Source organism: Tigriopus californicus, chromosome 11 (genome assembly GCF_007210705.1).
Source record: "Tigriopus californicus strain San Diego chromosome 11, Tcal_SD_v2.1, whole genome shotgun sequence".
Lineage (NCBI taxonomy): Eukaryota > Metazoa > Arthropoda > Copepoda > Harpacticoida > Harpacticidae > Tigriopus > Tigriopus californicus.
Genome location: NC_081450.1, coordinates 7,401,690 through 7,426,304, shown reverse-complemented (window position 1 = coordinate 7,426,304; position 24,615 = coordinate 7,401,690). Strand labels below are relative to the sequence as shown.

General features: G+C 42.4%; 2 protein-coding genes across 2 annotated transcripts in view; one reads left to right on the top strand and one right to left on the bottom strand.

Moving 5' to 3' along the window:
• Positions 1-15,092, top strand: part of LOC131890739 (uncharacterized) — a 21,418-nt gene extending 6,326 nt beyond the window's left edge. The window contains exons 2-7 of the mRNA XM_059240146.1: positions 7,078-7,237; positions 10,164-10,856; positions 11,179-13,208; positions 13,294-13,459; positions 13,562-13,730; positions 13,819-15,092. Coding sequence (XP_059096129.1) covers positions 7,078-7,237; positions 10,164-10,856; positions 11,179-13,208; positions 13,294-13,459; positions 13,562-13,730; positions 13,819-14,005 — 3,405 coding nt within the window. The 3' untranslated portion in view covers positions 14,006-15,092. The remainder of the gene's footprint in view (positions 1-7,077; positions 7,238-10,163; positions 10,857-11,178; positions 13,209-13,293; positions 13,460-13,561; positions 13,731-13,818) is intronic.
• On the bottom strand, positions 2,897-5,579 carry LOC131890050 (uncharacterized). Its single transcript, XM_059239322.1, has 2 exons — positions 5,419-5,579; positions 2,897-5,359 (listed from the first exon to the last, which is right to left on the bottom strand). Exons 1-2 carry the CDS (start codon positions 5,483-5,485, stop codon positions 3,111-3,113), a joined length of 2,316 nt encoding a protein of 771 aa, XP_059095305.1. The 5' UTR covers positions 5,486-5,579; the 3' UTR covers positions 2,897-3,110.
• Positions 15,093-24,615: the final 9,523 nt, after the last annotated feature.

Below are 24,615 nucleotides of genomic sequence, written 5' to 3'. Positions count from 1 at the left end.
GTGAGTGGTAATGCCGGGAAGTCCGTGAAAAAAGGCAGGAAATCACCCGTCAATCCAAGTGGGTCTGGCCTGAAAAGCCCGGGCAAGACCAAGAANACAAACATATCTTCTCCATTAGTGACGAGCTTTGATTTTGAACTCAGCGTCAACCTGATTGGAACCAAATGTTTTGGCCTGATTTTTGTTAGACATGTGTTCTCTTACTGTTAGTTCTACTGCTGGTTCTTAGATTCAATCGATGCAAACAATCACATCTTTAAGCCTCTCGTGAAATGTTGCAGTTAATGCTGAACGTATATGATAGCCATGTGCTCGTATTTTGAAGGTGCAAATAGCGTGAGGTAGTGATAAAGTTGCCAGTCGACTGCCACCAAGAAAGAAGGCGGTAGGCGAAGCCGTAAATTTGCTGAGGATTGTCTAGTTGTGGAAGTCTAGTTGAAGACGGAGCAAGAGAAAAGGTTGTGGAACCTTGTGCGTCCGTCGAACAGGGAGTAGCGCCTGCCCATGCATGAACTGTAGGTTCTTTTCAACAAAAGAAGAGGATTCTGAAGTAGTCGAGGCAGTTTTATACCTGGGAGTTTCACCAATCATGATGAAAGCGGGCGCATTATCAAATGTGTCGAATACGTTCGTTGTAACGTCAACGGGAGAAGTAAGTTTTCTCCTTTCAGGATCATCCATATTGGGAAAGATCAAAATGAATGACAAATATATCTCCCTAAACTTCTGCCATGCGAGCTCGCGTATCAGTTCTGAACTTTTTTTTAAGTGTTCATTTGTACGTGGCTTCATGCATTTACTTTCGATGTTTTGAAGCCTTGGAAAAGAGGGGTAAATTTATTGGCTTTCTGTGTATTGTTCCGTCACAAATGTCATGCAGATTCAATTTGAAGGCTCTTACCACGAAGGAGGTACGATGTTGTTAGATATAAGTCTTTTCTATGGACTCTTGTCCGTCAGTATTGGGTTTGTCAGTTCGGGGTATCCGCTTAGTGTATCTCAATTTCTGTCCGTCTGTTGTTATCAAGTCTGAGTAGGAGTCTTTTCCAGTTTTTGAAAGCACCCACTCGAAAGAAACCTAATTTCCTGAAGGAAAAGCAATCATATTCACAGTTGAGTTTGCGGCGGAGTGTGCCGCACATGGCCAAAAAGGGTCGGCCACCAATGCAAACCCAATATTTCTTTTCTCCGACGTTGTCTAAAAAAAGCCATTTAAACACTATGCGACGTACCCCGTAGTTGATGGGAGCCGAGATGGATGAAGCAATCAAAAAACATTACCATACAATGAGGGAAGATGAATTTGTAAATGTTAGTCAAATTATGTGACTTGGCATGAGTGTTAATGATTTTTCTCCTCTAGTCTTTCAATCTTTCAATATTGCTTGCATGTTTGCTCCAAATGGGAATTATCTAATACCAAAAACTTGTTTGAAATGTTATTTGAAGTGGCATCCGATATACATGCTCTTCTCTGCTGAATGGATCAAACTTCTTAGCCTCTCGAAAAGGTGGGCTGGCTAAAATGATTCCTTAGTCCTTGAAGCGCTAGCAAGATTTACGCCACAGCCGAACCTGTGGAAAGATTGTGCAGTGATGAGATTTAATTCAACGAGTAGACTCCCAACTTTCAAGGCTAACAATTCTTATGGAACTTTTATTCGTCCTTTAATGGGATGAGAAGCCGAGTTGAATGTACTAAATCTAAAAGAGCCTCCCTAACTCTGGAAAAGATTCAAGACACCTTAACGTCGTACAATTGAGCACGAAGTTGCTGAAGTCAATCAGTCCTTTTGGCACGATGTGTTATTGGAGCAAACCCATCTTGCTCAATCATTCCCATTTCAACTTAATCATGAACCACTGGAATATTCCAATGGTTCAACACTTGACCAAGCTCAACTCCAGTCTGTTCGGTAAACAAATTGATAACCACCAACAGAGAGGTGGGGAAGGGGGATGGTTCAAGTCACTCCTCTTCAAACATGGTCTCTTCATACAGATGAATTGGCCTCCACAGCCAGCTCATTCGTCAATCAGTAACGCTCAGCGAGTGAGTGAAAACCAGTTTTGAAAAGTCCCAACGTCATTGAGGCTCTGTGTTTGTGTATATATGTGCGTGTGTTTACACATACACCTCGCTTTTAGGCGAGAGATTGCTTACAAATACGAGAGGTCTGTTTTGAGATCTTCTTCTGATAAAATGTTGCCTTGGGAAAGAGGTGCTTTGACTCTAAAGTTACTGATCATCAACTAATCATGTGTCATCGACAGCAATTGAACATAGTGGTACTCCTAGAAATAGATACTGCACCGTTTGGAAAATGGAACATCTTGGAAGATCCAAACTTATGATGGGTCCCAACTCCGACCAAAGAAAGTTGTTACAACTCCACTAAATTACAAGGATGAAAAGTACTCCTTAACCCCCAATTAGGCACAGGAGCACATGCGTTAAAGCAAAGACTAATAGTTGTAGATTTGTCATGACCAAACTTAACTTGTCTCCCCAAATGTTTAAGTTTGGTTTCCCTTTTTCGAACGAGCAAAAGTGCAATCAAATGACAGAGCCCACACCTAGAGCATGCAATGCATATTAACCAATTTCCTACTTAGTTGGAACTCCAGTTATGCTTGGTTGAGGCTTGAATGGGGCGAAGGCCAACATTTTTTGACGTCAATCATGCAGAACAACACGGCAGCATAGCTGCTGTTTGTACTACATACTGACTTACTGCTCCCAGGATATGTTGGATAACTGATCTCAAGAGATATGCCTTTTTTGCTGGTGAATAGTGTGCACTGGAGTTGGTTATGGATCTTCAAAGGAAACCAAAATAAACCAAAAGGTCGCGACGGAAACCATGGATGATTTACAATGAGCTCCTTGGAAAAATTGAGTTTACTCTTTATTAGGTATGTGAAATTGGGGCTGTAGCACAGTAGAGAAGGTACAATCATGATCAAGCATTTTTGCAGCGCGTTAGATTTTTCGACTTTTAAATCCCGTCTGTCTTCACTACGCAGAAAGTGTCTAATCATGACCGAGCAATTTAATCGAGGACAAAAACAGCATTCTAAGCATGAAGGTGGAAATTGATTTTGATGCCTCAGTTCGTATTGAAGTGGAAATGCATGTGTCTCGGATCTCGACGATTGTTTTGTGGAGTCTTGGGGAGAAAATGGTTCTCTCTTTGAAAGCGCGTTTCCAAATCTTTTGTGATTGAATCGAAAGAACCATCCAAGACATTGTCACCCTCTTCCTCCGCGTCTTCTTCCTCCTCCCACGTCATCCTCATTGGAAAGTATGGTTCTGGGCTCATGTGCTGACTGTCCTGGTCGTCTTGATAGGTGAACTCGGGCATGATCAAGCTAGGCATATGTTTCAAATCAAGTCCATCGTCCTCCCAATGTTTGAGATTGCTGACGTCTTGAAATGGTACAGTCTCATTGGCACTCGTGGACACATGGTTGGAGCTGGTATTGGCTACTAATTTCTCGCTGTTTTCAATGGCGTTCGATTGAGAGGCCTCAAGTGAGTTGTTCAGTTCACTTTGCCACATCCCACCGGATGCTGTCGGGTTGGCTGTGAGCGGAGGCGGAGAAACACCAGGAGTAGTAGAGGAAGCAGACGGCTCAGTTACCGATTGATTGTCCCCAACTTGGGTGCTATTCTCTTGGGCCTGCCTTTCCATCGTGGCCAATCTAAGTGGAACGAGATTCTCATCCACCAATTGACCCATTGTTAAATTTGAATCGCCTGCCAAGATTACTTTGAGGACCAATCCCTTGATGCTTGTTTTGAGTGGACCCAACGAGATTTCTTTGGGATGGTCATTCTTCTTGGTTGTGTTGTTTTTCAGCTCTCCCGCTTTGGGCCGCGTTCCATTCCCTGGATTGGACTTTGACAAATCGTTTAATTCTGAGGCCCATTGAGCCAAAAATGAGTCTGTGGGCTGAAATCCACCTCCCTCCCATGGGTTGGATAGAAAGTCGAGTAAACTCGACCGTCGTCGGAATCTTTTATGAGGATTTAGAGTAGCTTCGATTTCATGCCTCACTTTATTGAGCACACGAAGCGAAGAGTGCATGCTATTTATGTCCTTCAAAGTGTCAGCCATTAGAACTGGGTAGACAAATTCATTCCTTAACTCGGTGTTATTTAGCTCTCGTCTCCATTTCTGGGGAAGCGTTGGATCATGGCGAAGGAAATCTTCAAACTTTTCTGTATGCAATGTAATCTCGAACTCTTGTTGAGTTTCACTAGATTTTGGTTCCTGTTCTTCTTTGTTCGTCAAGATTCTGACCAAATTGAAGTCATTTTCCAACCTTTTACTGTCCTTGACCTGCTTTTCCTGGTGCTTTTGATCTTCCTCGTGATTATTTCGTCTCGCCCTTTGGAAAGCGACTTGATTCTGGCGCACTTCAAGTGGGAAATTCCATTTGTGGTGTTCCATTTCTCTTCTGCCACCACGAGCCTTTTGTGGAAGAGCTCTTTTGCGCCTCTTGGAATTTTGTTTGCCCATTTGTGGTGGAGAAATTGCTCTCTGGAGTTGCTGCTGTTGCTGGAGCCGTTGCAAAAGCTGTCGTTGTTGCCTTTGATCTTCCTCGTGATTATTTCGTCTCGCCCTTTGGAAAGCGACTTGATTCTGGCGCACTTCAAGTGGGAAATTCCATTTGGGGTGTTCCATTTCTCTTCTGCCACCATGAGCCTTTTGTGGAAGAGCTCTTTTGCGCCTCTTGGAATTTTGTTTGCCCATTTGTGGTGGAGAAATTGCTCTCTGGAGTTGCTGCTGTTGCTGGAGCCGTTGCAAAAGCTGTCGTTGTTGCTGTTCTTGCTCATCCTGTGTCCGGTCTCGCTTCGTATCAGACTCTATTTGGTCTTCATCGAAAAGGTCAGATGGTTGTTTTTGTGACAACGCTGCTGGCGCTGCCATCATCACACTTTGTGATTCGATTATTTTGGCAGCATCCATCGGGTTGGTGGCAAAAGGGAAAATGGAGCCCAGATTGTTCTCTACAAACATGTCCTCCTCACGAGATTTTTGATCTGATAAATGTTGTTGTTGTGGTCCATTTCCCGCTTTAGCCACAGGCTCGTGATCTTTTTCACTGGTATGCTGATCGTGGAGAATGGTTGCCTCTCCTCTGAGTGTGGCATTGGCCAAATCAAGCATTTGCTCCGTTTCATCCATGGCTTTGGTGATTAATTCAAAGCAATCGGAAATGTTTAGATGGGCACAGGGGTTTGTTGACGCAAAAGTGGCGTTCCCAAGAGAACGTTCTGCAAACTTCGTTTCATTCGGGAATCCAATTGTTGAGTTGAGCCTGATTTCATCAGTTCGGTTTGGTACCAACTCTAAAACGATGCTGAGAAGCTGAAAAATCCAAATGATTGATCTGTTTTCGATGATTTACCTTGGGATTCTGAATACATGAGAAGGTTGATGAATGCAATTGCCCCCAAAAATATTGGAACACGCATTCTTTCAATGCCCAACTGAATCAGTTGTTCACTTGTGCGCACATCGGTGGCAATCCCGGACTGATGAAATGTGATACTACACCTTTTAATGATTCATCTTACAATTTACGATCGTCGATGATCATCTTTGATCGAATGTTACGTGGAGCTTGGTCTTTCTTCACTGGAATGCCACAAGAGTACATCAGTTCCTCACCATTCTAAAAGCAGCCAATTGGATCAGGCTTAAGTGACGATTTATATCCCCCTAGTCCACCACGTACGAATTGCACTCAAAACAAAAAAAAGGTGGTCCAGATTGAGCGGCAGAGGTATCAATTTACCCGATGATTACGACGACCTGAATTGCCGAAGCAAAGGAGATGATTAGCCTCACAGAAAATGTGAACGACGAAAGAGAAGAAAGATCCAAGAGAAAGATGATCTGAAGATTTCCGTTAACTAAGCAATTTTCTCCTTATTCTGACGTAGGAGCCATAGTCATTGAGCGTACAACTGGTAACCCAACAAGTTAGAAGTTGCACTAAGAATGTTAGCAGTTTAACACTATGTATGTGAAAGTTAGATTTAAAGTTTATATTTTGGGCAATGAGAATATCAGGTAGGAATTTAGGCACGGCATTGCGGAGTGTGACCTGTGTGTGACCAGTGTCGAACTCCACCACATGTGAAGTTGCATTGATGTACGCGTCTCCTGTTCGACGTATCATCTACATATAACCTACAGAAACTCCCATCAGAATTGCTACCAACAATTGTTTTGCTATTGCTTGTTAGGACTGATGGAGGTGAACTTTTTTCCGGATATTCCTTAAACAAAGGCGATTCGGCGCTTATTTCCTCAGCTTGAACTTCTACGGTTGACGTAATCATCCTTTGCTTCAAGTCTCCAATATTTATTTTCACTTGATGAACCTACCGACATATTTGATCTTATCGTTTTTCCACCTTTTACCTATGTTATTAAAACACAACCCGTAAGTACAAAGGATGCTGTTGAGCTGCTAATACGGCCAATTCGAAATTTCTTTCGTCCATCAATTTTGATCGAGCCTTGATCGCTTGAAGTATGCAGCCTTGACTAAGTGTACTGTTCACTGTCCGTGTTCAGAGCACTCGTACTATACCTTGGTTCTCGTTGAAAAGTGCTGCTGAATCGTGGTATGATCAAATCTGTCTTGATATCGTGGCTTATTACTTTGTGCATTCAACGATAGAGAAGTGAAACTGATCTGAGGAAGCACTCCTCCTTGAAGATGGGATTGTGCCGCGCGGTTTAAGAAGAGCAGATGTTCGCACCACTGGTACCGCTAAATCATGGCAATGGCCAATTGAGCTTAGCGCTACCTACTACATATGTGGAGTGAGTGGAGAAGGCCATCAGTGTCAGATCCGTTGTAATGAACTTTGAAACTCTACCTGGACGTTGCTAAATCACACACTTTTTCATAATTTAGGTTGCCAATACAGAATTAGAAGTGCTGCACTTGAACTCGTTTTGAACGACTTATTATTCATCTTGTGTCAATGTTTTTTCCCCATGACCTTGTGCTACCTTGAAACCACAACACGAATATTTGATTTGATTTCAGGACGATGGTAGCACTGTTCCTGGTAATGGAAAATATACTCCCTTGGGAGCATTGGCCTCTCTTCAGCCTGGCAATGGACATCCTACTCCAACCCCTTCACAAGGTGGAGTAACACCTGGACCTCCAGCACCCGCTCCCAGATTTCCATCCACGTATCAAGGTAAACAACTTGCGATTTGTAATCATACACATTGGTAAAGGAGAGCTTCCCGTTGGTTGGAGCTTAACTTCTAGCTATTTTATGAATAATTAGGCACTTTTTTTTCTTGTTAGACGTCGTTCAAGAGCCAGGAAAAATGATGTCATCTAGTCGTCAAATTTGGAGTCTTAGATTCCTTGTTTCTTCCTCGTTTTTATCGTACAGCAAAATCAATACAATCAATTGTTGAAAGAATGTCCTTCAACTGCTATTGGCCCTAGCTTATCATAATTAAAGACAAAATAAAATCTGCTAACTTTTCTCATTCATGGTTTCTCACATGGTCGTCGTTCGTGGGCAAATCTGCAAGGCAATTGCATTTAAAGTTTAACACACATTGTTTCCTGCCCCTTGTTAACTCTATGGTAACGACGGAATAGTATGAGAAATTTCTTTTTACTTCATGAGCATGTAATTGTTTTTCTGTTCAGCAATCTATTTCGGCTTATCTTAGTAAGCCGAAGTCGACGCCTTCAAAAGGTAGAAGTAATAGAGCTTGATAACTGACCATGATTTTCTTCATGGATTTGTCATGTTGTCTGACTGAACCGAGACAAACTACTGATCCACTACTTTGACATTAACCTCGAGAAGTGGAAAATATATAGTTTCATTTAGGCTAGGGATTACCAATTTGTTGTGTCTCTCTGCTAGTGTTGTTAAGACTTGGTTTTCACCTATGGTTCGGTGCCTTTACTTTTATATTGTTCCAAATCAAAGGCGAACATTTCCGATGGAGATTAAATGGTTCTTTATCCCTGCAGTAACTCCGTAACGAACAAATAGAAGTGTACCAATATCCTGTACTCAACCTTTGGTTGTTACTGAGAATCACCTGCATCGTTGGAGATACTTCATATTTGAAAGTAAGCAGGATTACGGGAAAGACATGATATCAAGTGGCATTTTCAATCCTTAAACTTTGCGGTCACACGGTATTAATTGTTCCCTCGTTTCCAACATATTTGCTTTATGCAAGGTTTGATTTTAAGTGATTTAGTCTGTCCACGAAAGTCCATTGAAAGAGACACTTTAGAGCTTCTTTTAGTTACCGGTTGTGAATAGCTTGTATCACTTCGCTCACTCTTGGCATGTAGAATAGACACGACCTTTTTGATACTAGCCAACTAGCTAATATTTTGAGAGTAAACATCCCGTTTCAGTGTCTTTTGCACGAACGCATTGAAGATCAAACCAACGGGACTTCCATTGCTTCATTCTTGAAGAGAGGAACTAGGAGGGAGGTGGGCAATTCAGAAACACTCTTTTTGCCGACTGAGGGTAACTTTCTCATTATTCAAGAAAGGTTAAAAATGCGATTTGTAAAATCGAATTCTGTTTTCGAGCGCGCCACGTTAAAGGAATTGTCCAATCCGACTTAAATGTTGAGAACTACGTAGCGCAATTTTTTACATGAATCGTTTGTTTTAGAGAAATGTAAAAGTTCAATTTACCTAAGCCACTTAACTACGAAGTCCAAATGTCCTTCGTATGTTGCTGGCCTTGAACATTAATGGACACAAAGCAATGGTGCGTTTTTGGGCCAATTTGTCGTCTTGGTGGTTTTTTAAGATCTCGTTGATTGAGCCGAATGAAATGATTTGATTACTGAAGCTAAATAATGTGAACAACATGCTGACTGAGCTAAGAAACATGCGAAAAAGACGTCATAGAAGTCAATTGTTTGTAATTCTCCAGTTCCATTTTCGTTGCTCCTGGTTCGATTCCACGTTGACTGATTACATGCTTCTTTATTGTTTCTTCGTTCATAGCTTAAATGGGCGCACCTCTGCACCTGTGGGGTTATTCCCACGGTGAAGTTTGAATTAGTGATGACTGATAAATTTATGGAGGAATATGCCTGCTCAGAACACCGACCATCAGATAGATGTTAGTACTAGTGCAAGAGTTGTGTTATGACCAGAAAAACAAACCGACAAATTCCCGAATTCGTTGGTTCGAATCCCGGGCTGGCCGAGGGTAAATAACCTATTGCCACCAATTTAAAGGAGTATTCGCAGCTTTTAACGGCTTAGGTGGACGAACCTGCGCTCATTCCTGAGAGTGAGGCAACAATTGATGATGGCTGTGATAACTGAGTGGCTACATCTCTGATGGTGGATAATCTTTATTCAGAACACAAGTTCGAGCTGTTGCCTGGTTCGGGAAAGAACGATAGAAAAGTGGTCAGATTGATGTCTCTGAAAAGCGTTTTGCTTATCTATTACACGTTGTTATTTTCAAACATTGGTAGTCGCAAGTCCTACTTGATAGTTAATATGTTGGTCGATGAGCGCAAACGCTTATTTCCTTTTGTAAATATTTTTTCCTAAAAGGATAACCCTCGACGGTAAAAAAATAATCTTATTCGTATTATTGTGTAGTTTGAAATTGTCTCAGTACTAAACAATGACAATAAGGCCTCCCCGTTCAGTTCGAAGAAGTTGTTAGCCAACGAACAAGTCAAGCCTATCTCGAAAGTCTGAAACACATACGTATTTACCGAGCTCTTTTGGTCCATCTAGTCATAAACAAGAGCTGGATTGTTCGTAATGCTCTAGAATATTATTCACGTTATGACGCGAACAGGCGGCGAGGCATGACTTTCGAGTTTCGAGAAATTATCATGTCAAATTGACATAATTGTTCCCATATTGCATAATTGAAACCCCCACTTCGTCGCCTGTGTTCGTGCCAGATGTATTCATCAAATGACTCCAAAGGGTGTTTGTCAATGACACGGATCTCATGACACGAAGTTAGTTTTCATATGCAATTTTCTTCAGATAGCAATACCTTGAAGAGACAACGAAATGTTTGCTACGAGACTGTTAATTGTGATCACTCCAAACTCTGCCGGCTTTTGACATACCACATTTCTTTCTAGGTTTTTACCAACCTGCTGGTCCCCTGATTCGCCCGGGATCGCCCGCCAACAATGTCGTCCCTCCTACAGCGACTGTCCAGCCTACGGTGGTGTCCTGTGCAGCTTCTGGATCAGGTGGAAACCATCGCCCTTCTGGAGGTCACCCGGGCTCCGGTTTATCCCGGGAGTCCGAGTTCTCATCCAGTCAAAAGAACATCCCATCCACATCGCCTGTTAAGCCCACGCCTCAACAAGCCTCAGCTCCCTTACCTCCGGCCACAATGGCGGCACCTCCATACCCGCCAACGTATCCGTACCCATATCCTACAGAATATCTACCCCCAGGGTACGCGGCTCCTCCACCATCCCACATTCCCTATCATCAGGGTACCGCCCAGCTGCCTGGAGGCCCGCCTCCACCTCCACCGCAAGCACCTTTGCATTATGCTCCCTATCATCCTGCTGAGTTTCGCCATCCGTCGTATCCTATGTATCATCATGCCAACCCAGCCGCCACGGCGCCAGGCTATCCTCCCCAAGGACCTTACTATTTGGCACCGGCCTTGCCATATCATCCCTCAGCTTTGTCGAGTACCACCAGCCCATCCTCCTCCACTAGCGGAACCCAAGTAGCTTTGTCCGCGCCACATCCTGCTGGGACTGCGTTCTACTATGGAGGCTATTCGGCTGCTGCATATCCATACACCGCGGCGGGTAGGATAGTGACCCCCATTCTAGCCTTAGGTGTGTTAATTTTTCATTTTGTTCCGGATTTTGACGCTTCACTGGTGGTTTCTTTCACGAGTCAAAAGGTCTTTGATTTCCTCTATTTTCATTGCTGAGCTTGTTTGACTTGATGTCTTTTCTCCCACCAAAAAAAAAAAAGCCCAGAGCCACTTTGGTAGATAAAAACGAAAATAGTGACTTAGACGATGGCCAGGTTAGTTTGGTCATTTAATCGTTGCATGCATTTTCTGGGCTACGTCACCTCTTGTTGTACTCTCTTAGACTCGAAGCGTTCACTTTTATCTTTCAGCCCCCCCGGGACATCAGCCTCCCCCTCCCCATTCGATGGTTCCACCTGGCTTCCCAACTCAACACCATCAAGCCCAAACATCGATTTACTCGTATTCGGTGCAACACGATCCAAAAAACGTCCAGGCTGGGTCCCAACCGGTTGGTAAGGGGCTGAACAGCCAACCTCCACCGCCTCCAACCTTTGCCACCACACCCACCACAGCCACCTCCATTGTAGTCTCCACTGGAGTGAGCACCAAGTCGGTCTGTTCAGCCAATTCCAAGAAAGCGCCGAAGTCGGTAAACTCGTCAAGTAAAGACCTTCGACCCACCCTGAAAGTGCCAACCCCCAAGTCACATGGTGCGTTGCCTAGCCAAGTAGTACCCAATGAAGTGTACCGAACCATTTTACCTCGTCAACCACTTCCACCCAAAGGTCCGCCCGGTTATAGCAAGTCCAAAAGTAGCCGGGCTCGTAGTCCCCCTGAGGTTGCCGTTGTGGCAGCTTCTAAAGCCAAAGTGTCAAATGTGAAAGCATGCAATCCACCTAATCCCGTACAGCCATTTGTGGTAGGTCAAACCACCATTCATCCGGTGGATCCCAACGCGATCCGAAAGCCGCACAAACCTGTGGTTGTTGAGTCTCAAATGGCTACAATAACACCCAAGATGATGCCGATTGTGTCGACAGCGGCCTCTAGGACGTCGTCTTCCACAGGAAAATCATCATTGCGAGATTATCGAAAGCCTGCCAAATCCAAGCACCAATTGTCATCCCCAGCGACGATGGCCACGATTACGCACTCACAATCCTCTCCCAACTCATCATCTGGATTGAAGTGCATCCCATCCGTGATTGTACCTAATCCGCCAAGTGAGAATAGGGCAATAAATCCTCCATCCACCGCGATTTATCAACATTTACCCAAAGGACTAACCATAACTGAAATCGATCGTTCTCGGTCATTGTCGAGCAAGTCGTCTGTCAAAGGTTCCAAGATTACCACTGTTCCATCCAATTCCGAAACCTTAACGGCTACCACGAGTCAAAATCCTTCCGCGACCTCGGCATCGTCAGTTTTTTCCACCTCTTCTTCTAGCACTGCTTCGTTGATGACTGCACCGCACAGTAACGGGCATCGATTTCACTTAATGCCAGTCATCAACATTCCTGATCCACATAAAAATCGTCGCCCTCCACCACCAACTTCGACTGGACATCCTGGGCTACCCAATGGTTTGCTTCGCATGGCCCACACATCCTTGCAACAACAATCTCAACCGCCTCCGCCGAAGATTGCCACGAAAGTGGTGCCCAAGGACCTGAAGTCGCAATTGGCTTTGAGCAAAATCGCCCTATCCATGGCCTCGGGCACCACTAGCCAAGACGGTGGAAGCCAAGGTGGATATCAAGCATCAAACTCTTGTTCCACCTCTACCTCCAGCACGAGCGTGTCAAAAAACGGTCAACCCCCTCCTCCACCTTCGATATCCGTGAGCATGGCCAAGAGCGCAGCCATGGCCCTCCATCCGCATCAACATCCCATTCCCAAACTTCTGCCTAAAAAGTCAAAGTCGACTCTGCTGAAGACGCGTAAGGTCAATAACAATAAACCGACCCTTCTTCTGAATGGTGGAAGAAGCACGTCCAGTCTTAAATCGACTTCAAGGCTGTGCGGCGTTGGAACTGCCAGTCCGGGATCCTCACGATCATCTAGTCGAAATAGTAGCCTATCCCCTCGTGAGCGATCAGGTTCGAGTTCCAAGGGAGGATCAGCCACAGTTCCTTTCTTAGGTGTTGGAGGGGGCAAGTCCGTTATGAGTAGTGGTAGCAGTAGTGGAAGTAATAATAGTAGTGGCGGTGGAAGCGGAAAAGTACCTCTTAGCCCGCTTTCTCGTGGTTCATCTTCGATCAACAAGAAGAAGGTGGCGATCAACCAATTTCAAGGACCTCTGATACCCTGGAGCAAGCGGCACAACGGTGTGTTGAAATCTTGCAATGGCTGGCAATGGGTCGGCGAGGGGAGCGAGCAAAAAGTCTACCTCAATGTAAGTCTGAATGGCCAGGTCGATTCTGTTCTTCCCCTTGGCCTTTAAATGCGCCCTCTCGGATCTAAAACATTCTATTTTGCAGAATGAGGAGCCTCCTGTTCCACGTATTTGCTATGATTCGATGAAACACTGCACTGAAGGCGATGTGGTCAAGATCAGGGATTGCATTTTGTTGGCGTCGGGCAATCGTAAGAAGGATTTGCCTTTCATTGCCAAAGTCACTGCTCTTTGGGAAAATCCTACTGATGGTGAGAACTTAACCAACTCATCTGCCTGCCTCTTTACCCTGTCAATTTGTCCAATTAATGAAAATATGAAAAGAGTTTCTGAACCATTCAATGTTCTTTTAGGTGATATGATGATGAGCCTTCTGTGGTATTATCGTCCAGAGCATTTGGAGAGCGGCCGCCGCTCGGATGACATGTCAGATGAAGTCTACGCCTCTCGGCATCGGGACAACACCTCGGTCGCTTGCATTGAGGATAAATGCTATGTTATGACTTTCAATGAGTACTGCAGGTGAGAATCCAATTGCCAAAGTCACATTCACTTCGACATACATAAGAAGCTAAGCTACCAATCGACAATTCTCGTTTAATTCGGGTAGGTATCGCAAATTTCTGCGGATGGTGGATCAAGGCCTGTCTTGTGGCACCTCCATTGTCCCAGACCCGTTACCCGGCTACGAACGAGCCGAGTTCCTTCCCACTCAACGCGTGGCACCCGATCGGGTGTTCCTCTGTCGACGTGTATACGAATCCCGACAACGGCGATTACTCAAGAATCCGTATTGACTTGGAAATAATATCAGTACGATATAAATCAACCAACAACATACACAGCAACTGAAAGTAGTAAGTGCTAATTGTCGTCTTCGTCCTAGTTGTCCTAGCTACTGACGAAAAAGAAGAAGAATCCATGCCGATGCTAAAGCTAAAGAACAAATACCTCATGAGACTGATGATTACAAGATGAAATATGAATGATGCTTTATCATTATTATCGATAAACTAATAATAAAAATAGAATACAAGTGACCCCCTTTCCCTGCACCCTGCCCCTAACAACCTTGGAATTGCTTTTAATGTGGAAAGATCTGTGGTTCAATTCACACCTCTATTCTCTGCTTCTCTCCACTGCCTCCGCTGCAGACATAGTTTTATTTTGATGCTATAAGCCCATCGAACAATTCTAACGTCAAAGTGTTTATTTATTCAAGAAAACTAAGACTTTCAGTTAAATTATCTCCAGTATCACGAAGGGTTGATTAATGAAATACACACTCATGTCCCAATTCCCCCCAACACCCTTGATGCCCCAATTGGATAGTACTTCACTGTATGTATGAATGTATGGCCTTCAAGTAGTAGTCCAATCACAAAACGTCGACCATTACGAGTACTCTGATTGAAACAAACATCTCTAGCCTTCCAAGTCTTTTCTCATCCGGACATCCCTCCCCCCTTCCTCAATTAGTAACATTTGATTCACTTTATATTTATCTCCGCAGTATTTATTCCCAAGTGACCTGCGTTCGTGTCATTGGAAGTCCCATCAAATCCGTTATCAACGTTTACAATTTATTCAATACCAAAAACTGTCCCTGATCATTCCCCCGCGTCCATCTCATTAGATGTAAGGACATCTTTTTTTGACCGAAAGGTGTTATTATCGTCATTATTATTCCTAATATTATATTGCCTTTGTCAATATCATGCAAATTATGATTATCTTATTATTACAAACCCGCTTTGATTCAATCATCATGAAGAGCAAGAATATCGATATTGCCATCGATTTTGTCTTGGCCCTATTCGTTCGTTGTTTTTATTGTTTGTTTGGGTAAATACATTGATTTATTTCGAACAAGAACAAGTCAAATTTGCGTCATCATTTTACGTAAAAGGTGCTATGTTGACCATTAAATGGCTGCAATATGGATGGCTCCGAGAAAAACTCTCCACGTAGCCAGATTGTCGTGATTTTTGTTTATCTTGAAAACCTTAATTGTCTCCTTCAATCAAATAGTGTCCTCGGGATTGCCAAGGTAAGTAAGTTTGGGGCGCAGCCTTCAGTCTTTATTCAGATGCCGATGCCGACTTAACTCAAATTTTCATTCTCCACCTTATGATATTTACCAGGCAAGCAATAACAAAAATGAGACTTGTTCTTTGCTCATGCCGACTTATCTCGTACGGCAAACCTGTCTGTATGTAACTGTGGCAACCGAATTAGTACTAGGACGACTCTGGGAGCGAGTCCAAGACCACGAGAGTATTTTACTCACATTTGGAGACATTGACCGGGCTCGAGTCTTTTTGGAAAGGGCTTGAGCCCAGACCCCTCATAATGAACTTTTATTTTTTATTGGATTTCTTCAGAAAATGGACCTTACTCCATTAGGAAATGACTACAAGGGAAGCCAATATTTGAAAGAAGATTGTACTCGCTTTATTTCATTGAGCAAAAATAAGGTGGAACTTGTGCTCGCCCTAGCACTAGAATCAATCCAACCGTGGTAGTACTTGAAATGGAATCCTCCAGTCATCGCATACCATAGACTAATGAAGTAACAAACCACGAATCTCCTTCTTCAAACTGACCTAGGCTAAAGCTGGAGAGCTCGTTCTCAGCAAAAAATAGACGATATGAGTTGTATTTTCCGGCAATTTTTGATGGCAGGGACATTCGTAGTCGTCCGTGGGATTACCTCGACCGTAGTGGAATACTTGAAGGGCTCGAATTGGCCGGCGATAAGCATTTGGAGGGAGCCCGGATTCTGTCGCTGTTGGATTTGAGCAAATTTGGGCATGGTAAAGGCATCACTCCTGATCAACCTGGGTTCTACGGTTGGTAATCATCCATCCAAAGACAAGGGTATACCAAAGAACCAAGCAGGGCACAATTGCAAGCCGAAAGGAGCTCGGGTATTGCTTGACCTCTGGGTTTATGTCTTAAGTTTTTGATGATCATGTCGGCGATTTGCCACGGCCGGTCACAGACAGACTAACAGTAATTTCGAGAGAGTTTGAATACTGCTGATTGAAAATATCGATCGACCAATCGCACCAACCAATCCAATTCCAAAATTGTGCCAATTTTATTGACAAAGATTACCAAGCGAAATGCAATTTGACCAATCCTTCGGGTCCACATTTAGTTCCAAGATTGTTTGGCTTCTGAAAAATTAATTGATGGCTGGGCAATATCTGCAAAGAGCCAGAAGCAATTATACTCCAACTCCACACCCTTAAGTTTTTTTTATGTCTTGTGAGGCTGTGAGGCTGATTAAAAAAACCTTTTTGCTCTGCATTTTCAGCCACTCACTTACAATGTCTCAATTTGTCGCAAAAATACGGATAATTAATTCTCTTCCTCTTTGCCCAGAATCAAAATAGGTATAGAAATATGCCAAAATATGAAATATGCTTAAAATACAAATAAACCTGTTTTAGGACATCAACCGTGAAATGCATATTTTGACCGTGTCTAATCTTTATCCGTCTGTATGAAGAGCATTTTCATGGGACATATGCATCCTCTTTAAACCTTAATCCTGACCAAAGATTACTCGAGCAAATTGTCATTTTGCAATAAGCACTGAACATTTTTGGAATTCTCGTTTCTCATTTGACAGTCCGTACTGTTGGTTGATAGAAGACTTCAATTATTGCAATTGGTTAAGGTTGAGGGATCCCTTAGTGACATATATGATGTCAAGTCGGGTGTTCCTCAGGGCTCCATTTTGGGTCTTCTCCTTTTCATCATCTTCATTGCTCTGCTTCAAAAGCTTGGTAGTAGTAATGTCAGTATCTCTTCCTATGCTGATGATACAAAATTGGTGTGTGGTAGGAATGGTCAGGAATCCGGTTGTCTGGTAGAGGTCCTAGACCAAATCTACTCTTGGGTTGCTGCGAGTAATATGGCACTGAATGGAATGAAATTCCGCTCAATGACCTTTGGGTCGACGCCATTAGACACTCCACTATTAGATGATGAAGGTAAGGGCATTCAGCAGGTCTCATCCATGAAGGAATTAGGTGTAGTCCTCTAAGATCATGGAAAGTTCGATGAGCATATCCAATTGAACGTGGGCATAGCTTTTCAAACATGTGGTTGGATATATCGCACGGTTAAGTCCAGAGATATCATTAGGGTGTTAACTCTGTACAAGTCGATTGTGCAACTGCATCTTGAAGATGCCTCACCCATTTGGGCTCCAATAAGTTCAGCAGGTTTGCAAAAGCTCGAGCAGGTCCAAAGATGTTTCACTAGGAACATCACAGGAATGAGAGAGCTCTCGTATTGGGAGAGACGAAAAGGGTTGGGACCCTACCTTGTTCAGAGAAGGTTCAAAAGGTATGTGATACTGTACGTCTTCGGTCCATCGTTTCTTTTTTCAGCGGCCTAAAGACTGGAGAGTCCTGAGTCAATGTTGTCTCCTTTGAATGTATGTATGAAATGAGAAATTTAGATTCTTCCAATCAAGGGCCAATGATTTAAATAAGATTTACTTTTACAGCGGTTCATTTGAAAACTGTGTCCTCAAAAGCTTATGTAACATTATGTTCATATATTAATATATAATTTGAATTCTTTACTACCTTTCCAACATAATTTGACCGCCTCTCCTGGCGTCCCAAAAATAGCATTTTTGGTTTGTTTTTTCACGTGCTTTTCTAACCGCCACATGGAATGTAATCCCCAGTACTATTAAATTGAAAGGTTATAATTGGGGTCCAAATTTGGTCAGGTTCATTCATTTGGCAAGATCTATCGATCTCTTGATGTATGTACCGGAGTGACTCCATATTTTCATGAAGTTTCGTACAAGCCACTCCCTCAATACGCCACAATAACTAGTAAGTAATCCAGGGGAGTCAGATTGGCTGATGAACTAGGCCAGAAATCTTTAGGTCAGAACTCGAATATATTGGTCTCAGGGTACCATTGTGTTTTTCTGGTCATATGAGCCGGGGCATCATATTGTTGGACGTTGTGGTTGCCTTTAGGTTATTGTTCCTTGTGCCAACGTAACACTTTACTTTTTAAAAGGTTCCAGATGTCATTGGCATTCATTTTTATCTCGGCATCAATAAAGAATAGGGATTAGATCCAAAATCACTGAAAATTATACCAGAGCCATTACCACGGCTGTAGTTCTGGTTCTTTGAACGGTTTCGACTTCCCAAGGGACATGACAGATTTGTCTGGATGAAAAAACGCTGTCATTTTGGCAATTGAAGATAGTAGCATCGACGTACAGCAACTTCTCATCTCTAAACACCGTAACAGTGCATGGGCGATGTTTATCAGAAGATTCAATAGTGCACGAGTGCGCTCCATTTGAAGTGGTGATATGACGTGTCGTCTCACCACAACTTGTTTTTTTAGTCCCATATAATTTTTCAGCGCCTTTCTCTTTGTTTTATGTCCCATATTGAAATCTCAAGCAAGAACACCAACAAAACGACGGAAATTCCTACAAACACGGACTGAGACTACTTGAATGACATCCCATACCCTCTTGAGCTTCGGTGGCCGGCCTCCTGGACGTCTTTTGATACCTCCAGTTGCCTCAAAAATCGTTTTGGGGCGATTAACTCGACCTCTATTTACTCCAATTTCTTAAGCAAATTTTGATCGGTGGGTCACCGGCGCCGGGTTTGCGATAATCAATTTTCTAACTTCCTCTACAGGATCCATTTTTGTTCGAATAGTCATGAAAATTGTCAAAAGAACGCGTTATTCATGTCAGCTTCGACAAGTGATGGGCGGGAGGCTGAGAAATAATCTTAAATATGCTTTAAAAAAAGTGTGACACACAGATGTCCCCACCTTGTACTCATTTTGGAGGAAGTGAACGATTAAAGAGATCTCAAATTGTTTATGTCAATTGTGAGTCCATTTCATCTGCTATCCGTGGCTTGAGGTAAACGGATACGTTTGAATCATCTCATGTGAAATGTTTTGTCGCAAATTTCGTACTTGGCTGAAATGTTATATTCTCAAGATATGGAGAGCGTAGATAAATTGAGCACCCTTTGTACATTATCAATTACTTCTTTTGCGGTGTAATCACAAATTAACCACCTGAAAAGGCCCGAACGAGACTTCCCGATCTCTGAACGACCCAGTTGGTGATCGGTCATTAAATGTGGCAGAAGAAAAAGGCGAGCCATCAAAATCATTCGCTGGAGCAGAGTTTTGCTGAGAATTTGGAGCCGGATTCTCAAAAGCCTGTCTCTGACCATTTTCATCCTGACTCCTTACTTTGGACGCAGTGGCACTTGGAAGTGAGGTTCTCAGAATTGACCGTTCCTCATTTGTAAGCTGAACCGGATTAGCTTGCTGCCCCTTTCTTCTGGCATCGATACTCCCATCTGAGCCAACCACAAATCGCCCTTGAGACAAAGGGATCCCACCATTCGAACTAGTAGGTACTGCGAATTGTTGGGGTTGGGACGACACTTGAGGCTGTTGTTGCTGTCGCTGTTGTTGCTGCTTCTGGACTTGAGCTCTGGGTTGGCTCGTCTGGGGAGATGGTCTGGACTGCCCATGAAGTATGAAATGAGAAATTTAGATTCTTCCAATCAAGGGCCAATGATTCTAATAAGATTTACTTTTACAGTAGTTCATTTGAAAATTATTAGGAACATTGAGGATATGAGAGAGCTCTTAGTCAGAGAAGGTACGAAAGGTATCTGATACTGTACGTTTTCAAAAGCATCCATGAGCTTTGTCCCAACCCAGGTTTTAGGGTCAATTGTAATGACCATAGTGGTTTAACTTGCGTTTTGCTCCTTCATTGTTCTATTTGCTGCCTTCAAATACTCGTAAGGCGTATGTAGGCTGGGATTGCAATCCCAATAGCGGTAAGGAAGTGCGCAAAAAATGGCCATACTTTATCAATTGCGTTTGAAGTGCAAAACTTGAATGATAGAAGGCATAAAAGTGCCTGAAAAATATTGGAAGCATTTGCAATATTTATTATCCAGATCAAGCAGATTCTCCTTTCTAGAGCAACCCATCGCATTGAATTTGAGAAAGGCAAACTTGCAAACACCATGGTAGGGGAGTCAATTCACAAGATTTCCACAATTTTGTATAGCTGTCGTTTTTGTGTCAATTGCAGGCTGACAATTTGGTCCGGTGCATTTTCCGTCACGATTCTCAGGAATTTTCTCATTGCGTATCATTTAGTAAAGCACATATCTTCTGCAGAAGCTGAATTAAAACACGGTGGTTATATTTTCTTGTTAAGTGTTTGCTCAAATGCCAAGGCATCAGGATATGTTTTTCTTTGTCAAAGAAGAACAACTTCAGTGAAATACTCATGTTTAAAAGTAGCTCAGATAAGTGTGTTAAATCAACTAAAGCACATTAAAATGCATAGTAGTCAATCAGTATTGAACATAGTATTAGTTATGTATTGACGTAAAATTTCATAAACTTCTATTTAGCACATGTTTAGTTATTACAAATTGAAAGTCGCGTTTTGTACCTTAGAAGATCGAAAAATGGCCAAATTATGTTTCCAGTTATTCCCAAGGCATGTTATTGCCTTTTTCAAATGACACAACAAGAGGTAATATTTTTCCATTTTCTTTAAGATTCCTTTAAAAGCTAAAAGTAGCAAAAAATGTCACTGAAAATTTACGAAAGATGTAAAATTGCCTACACTATCCTATCAAGTTCCTAAAGTATTTGAAAGATACATGTGACAGTTTAATTTTCAAATTTGGCACTTTTTACAGTAATTCATTTCTACATGCTAGCGATGTTTTTATTCAACGTTAATAGAATTTGGTCAAAATTATGAATTATTGACATTAAGTTAGTTTTAAGTTATATTTTCGGTTTTTTACCACCTTTAGAGAAGTGAAATATTTCCATTTATATTTTAGGCATAGAAAAAGCATATCATATTTCTTGGCAATTGCTTTAAGATATTATCCTCCATGGCCTCTCACCTATCCAGCCAGCATTGTTTTGTGATCGGTGACGAACAGACTGAAATTGGTAGCATTATCAGAGGTTGTGTGAGCAAAATTTTTGCCTTTAGGTGCAAATATGTCGAGACAAATAGCCAACACAGCACAGACAAACGGAAAAGTGCCAAAACGAAATTGTAATCATTCAAAAGGCTGATTTTTGAAATGAAGGGACCCGAAGGAACATGGCTGCTTTGGTGCCATATTCACATGTAGCTCATCATCGAATATACTTCAAAACACACTTTTGAACCTTTAAGACCACGCTTTTTCAATCCTCGTTGTACCTTATGCTTTGGGTATATTGTCAAACAATCAAAATATGAATGATTGCCTTATAAATTTGCCAACAAAGAGTCTTCAAACCATATTGAGCAATTACCATGTGATTGGGTAGCCATTAGGAAAGTAGAGGATATGGCAAACATGCTTGGAGATCAGTTCTCGAGTGTGCTTTCAACCCCGCTGAGTTTAGAACCAACTGCCCATTGCTCTGAAGATGAGCCTATTGAGATTGACAAGATTAGTCAATTTGAGCACTTAGGGGATCTTCTAGTCACAGATCAAGATGCTTTAGGGGCCATCAGGGACTTGAGGTTTTTAAGTTCTCCTGGTCCTGATGGTGTGACATTTCAGTTTCTCATGAGATGCTCACTGGTTCTTGCTCCTGTTTTCTCGTAATTGATGCGTTGAATCTCGGATCAGGGCAAATTTCCATCTTCACTAAAGTTATCTCACGTTGTTCCAATTTTTAAAGCTCCCCAGTAAAGCTCCCCAGTAACTATAGGCCGATTTCTCTCACTTTGAATATTGCGAAGGTGTTTGAACAGATCATCAAATTCAAACTTGTAGAGTTTCTTGAAGTCCGTGATGTCCTTCCTCCAAGCAAGCACGGTTCCGAGCACATTTTAGCACGGTTACCAACTGATTGAGCATATAGAACAGATCATTGAGGTACTAGAGATACATGAGTCAGTTGATTTTGTCTGTCTTAATTTTGCCAAGGCCTTTAATACAGTTTTTGTTGAATAGAATTCATGACATTGGATCCAAGGCAAGGTTCTCAATTGGATAGAAAGCTTCATTAATTATAGCAAACAATTGTTAAGGTCAGGGGATCCGTTAGTGACATACATGATGTCAAGTTGGGTGTTCCTCGGGGTTTCATCGTAGGGCCCTTCTTTTTATAATATTCATTACCCCGCTTCAAAAGCTTAGTATTGTATAAATGTGTGTTTAGCCTTGGGAGGCTTTTTGGTTATATAAAGTGATTAATTGGATGTAAGTAGAATGTTGGTCAAGAGACGAGTAGACGAAGTTAGAAAAGAGGGCTATCTTTATGGGAAGTGTGAGGATGAAAGCTGCAATCTCTCTTTTGAACGATCTTAGGGAGGTTGCCTCTCTGGATTCGGCATCCCAAGCATTCCATGGTTCCTGCGAGTTGCGCAAAATGGGAATTTCCTTCTTAACTGTGAATTACTGCCAGTCTCTCTTCTTATGCAGACGATACAAAGCTGGTTTCTGGTAGGAATGGCCAAGATTCCACTAGCCTTGCAAAGGACCTAGAAAGAATCTTCTCATGGGTTATAGATAGTTATATGGCCCTGAACGGAATGAAATTCCGCTCAATGACCTTCGGGTCAATTCCTTTGAATACTCACTCGTCGTAGATCATGAGATAAAGATAAAGAAGAGCAGGTCTCATCTATGAAAGATTTAGATGTAGTCCTCAAAACAATGGAAAGTTCGATAAGCATGGTAGGTAAAGCCTTTCAAGCGTGTGGTTGGATATATTGGATGTCACGATGCTAACTCTGTTCAAGTCGATTGTTCAGCCACTTCTTGAATATGCTTCACCCATTCGGGCTCCAATGAGTTCAGCAGGTTTGCAAAAGCTCGAGCAAGTCCAAAGATGTTTTCACTAGGAACATCACAGGAATGAGAGAATGGAGAGGGTTGGGACCGTACCTTGTTCAGAGAAGGTTCAAAAGGTATGTGATACTGTACGTCTTCGGTCCATCGTTTCTTTTTTCAGCAGCCAAAAGACCGGAGAGTCCTGAGTCAATGTTGTCTCCTTTGAATGTATGTATGAAATGAGAAATTTAGATTCTTCCAATCAAGGCCAATGATTTTAATAAGATTTACTTTTTACAGCGGTTCATTTGAAAACTGTGTCCTCAAAGGCTTATGTAACATTATGTTCATATATTATATATAATTTGAATTCTTTACTACCTTTCCAACATAATTTGACCGCCTCTCCTGGCGTCCCAAAAATAGCATTTTGGTTTGTTTTTTCACGTGCTTTTCTAACCGCCACAAGGAATGTAATCCCCAGTACTATTAAATTGAAAGGTTATAATTGGGGGCAAATTTGGTCAGGTTCATTCATTTGGCAAGATCTATCGATCTCTTGATGTATGTACCGGAGTGACTCCATATTTTCATGAAGTTTCGTACAAGCCACTCCCTCAATACGCCACAATAACTAGTAAGTAATCCAGGGGAGTCAGATTGGCTGATGAACTAGGCCAGAAATCTTTAGGTCAGAACTCGAATATATTGGTCTCAGGGTACCATTGTGTTTTTCTGGTCATATGAGCCGGGGCATCATATTGTCGGACGTTGTGGTTGCCTTTAGGATATTGTTCCTTGTGCCAACGTAACACTTTACTTTTTAAAAGGTTCCAGATGTCATTGGCATTCATTTTTATCTCGGCATCAAAAAGAATAGGGATTAGATCCAAAATCACTGAAAATTATACCAGAGCATTACCACGGCTGTAGTTCTGGTTCTTTGAACGGTTTCGACTTCCCAAGGGACATGACAGATTTGTCTGGATGAAAAAAACGCTGTCATTTGGCAATTGAAGATAGTAGCATCGACGTACAGCAACTTCTCATCTCTAAAACCCGCAACAGTGCATGGGCGATGTTTATTAGAAGATTCAAAGTGCACGAGTGCGCTCCATTTGAAGTGGTGATATGAAGTGTCGTCTCACCACAACTTGTTTTTTTTAGTCCCATATAATTTTTCAGCGCCTTTCTCTTTGTTTTATGTCCCATATTGAAAATCTCAAGCAAGAACACCAACAAAACGACGGAAATTCCTACAAACACGGACTGAGACTACTTGAATGACATCCCATACCCTCTTGAGCTTCGGTGGCCGGCCTCCTGGACGTCTTTTGATACCTCCAGTTGCCTCAAAAAACGTTTTGGGCGATTAACTCGACTCTATTTACTCCAATTTCTTAAGCAAAATTGATCGATGGGTCACCGGCGCCGGGTTTGCGATAATGAATCTTCTAACTTCCTCTGCAGGATCCATTTGTTTTCGAATAGTCAAGAAAATTGTCAAAAGAACGCGTTATTCATGTCAGCTTCGACAAGTGATGGGCGGGAGCTCA

Excerpts from the sequence above, each read along its gene's own strand:
- LOC131890050 (XM_059239322.1), bottom strand. The coding sequence starts at position 5,485 with ATGCGTGTTCCAATATTTTTGGGGGCAATTGCATTCATCAACCTTCTC. Across the intron at positions 5,360-5,418 it reads CATGTATTCAGAATCCCAAG|AGTTGGTACCAAACCGAACT; the intron begins GTAAATCATCGA and ends GCATCGTTTTAG.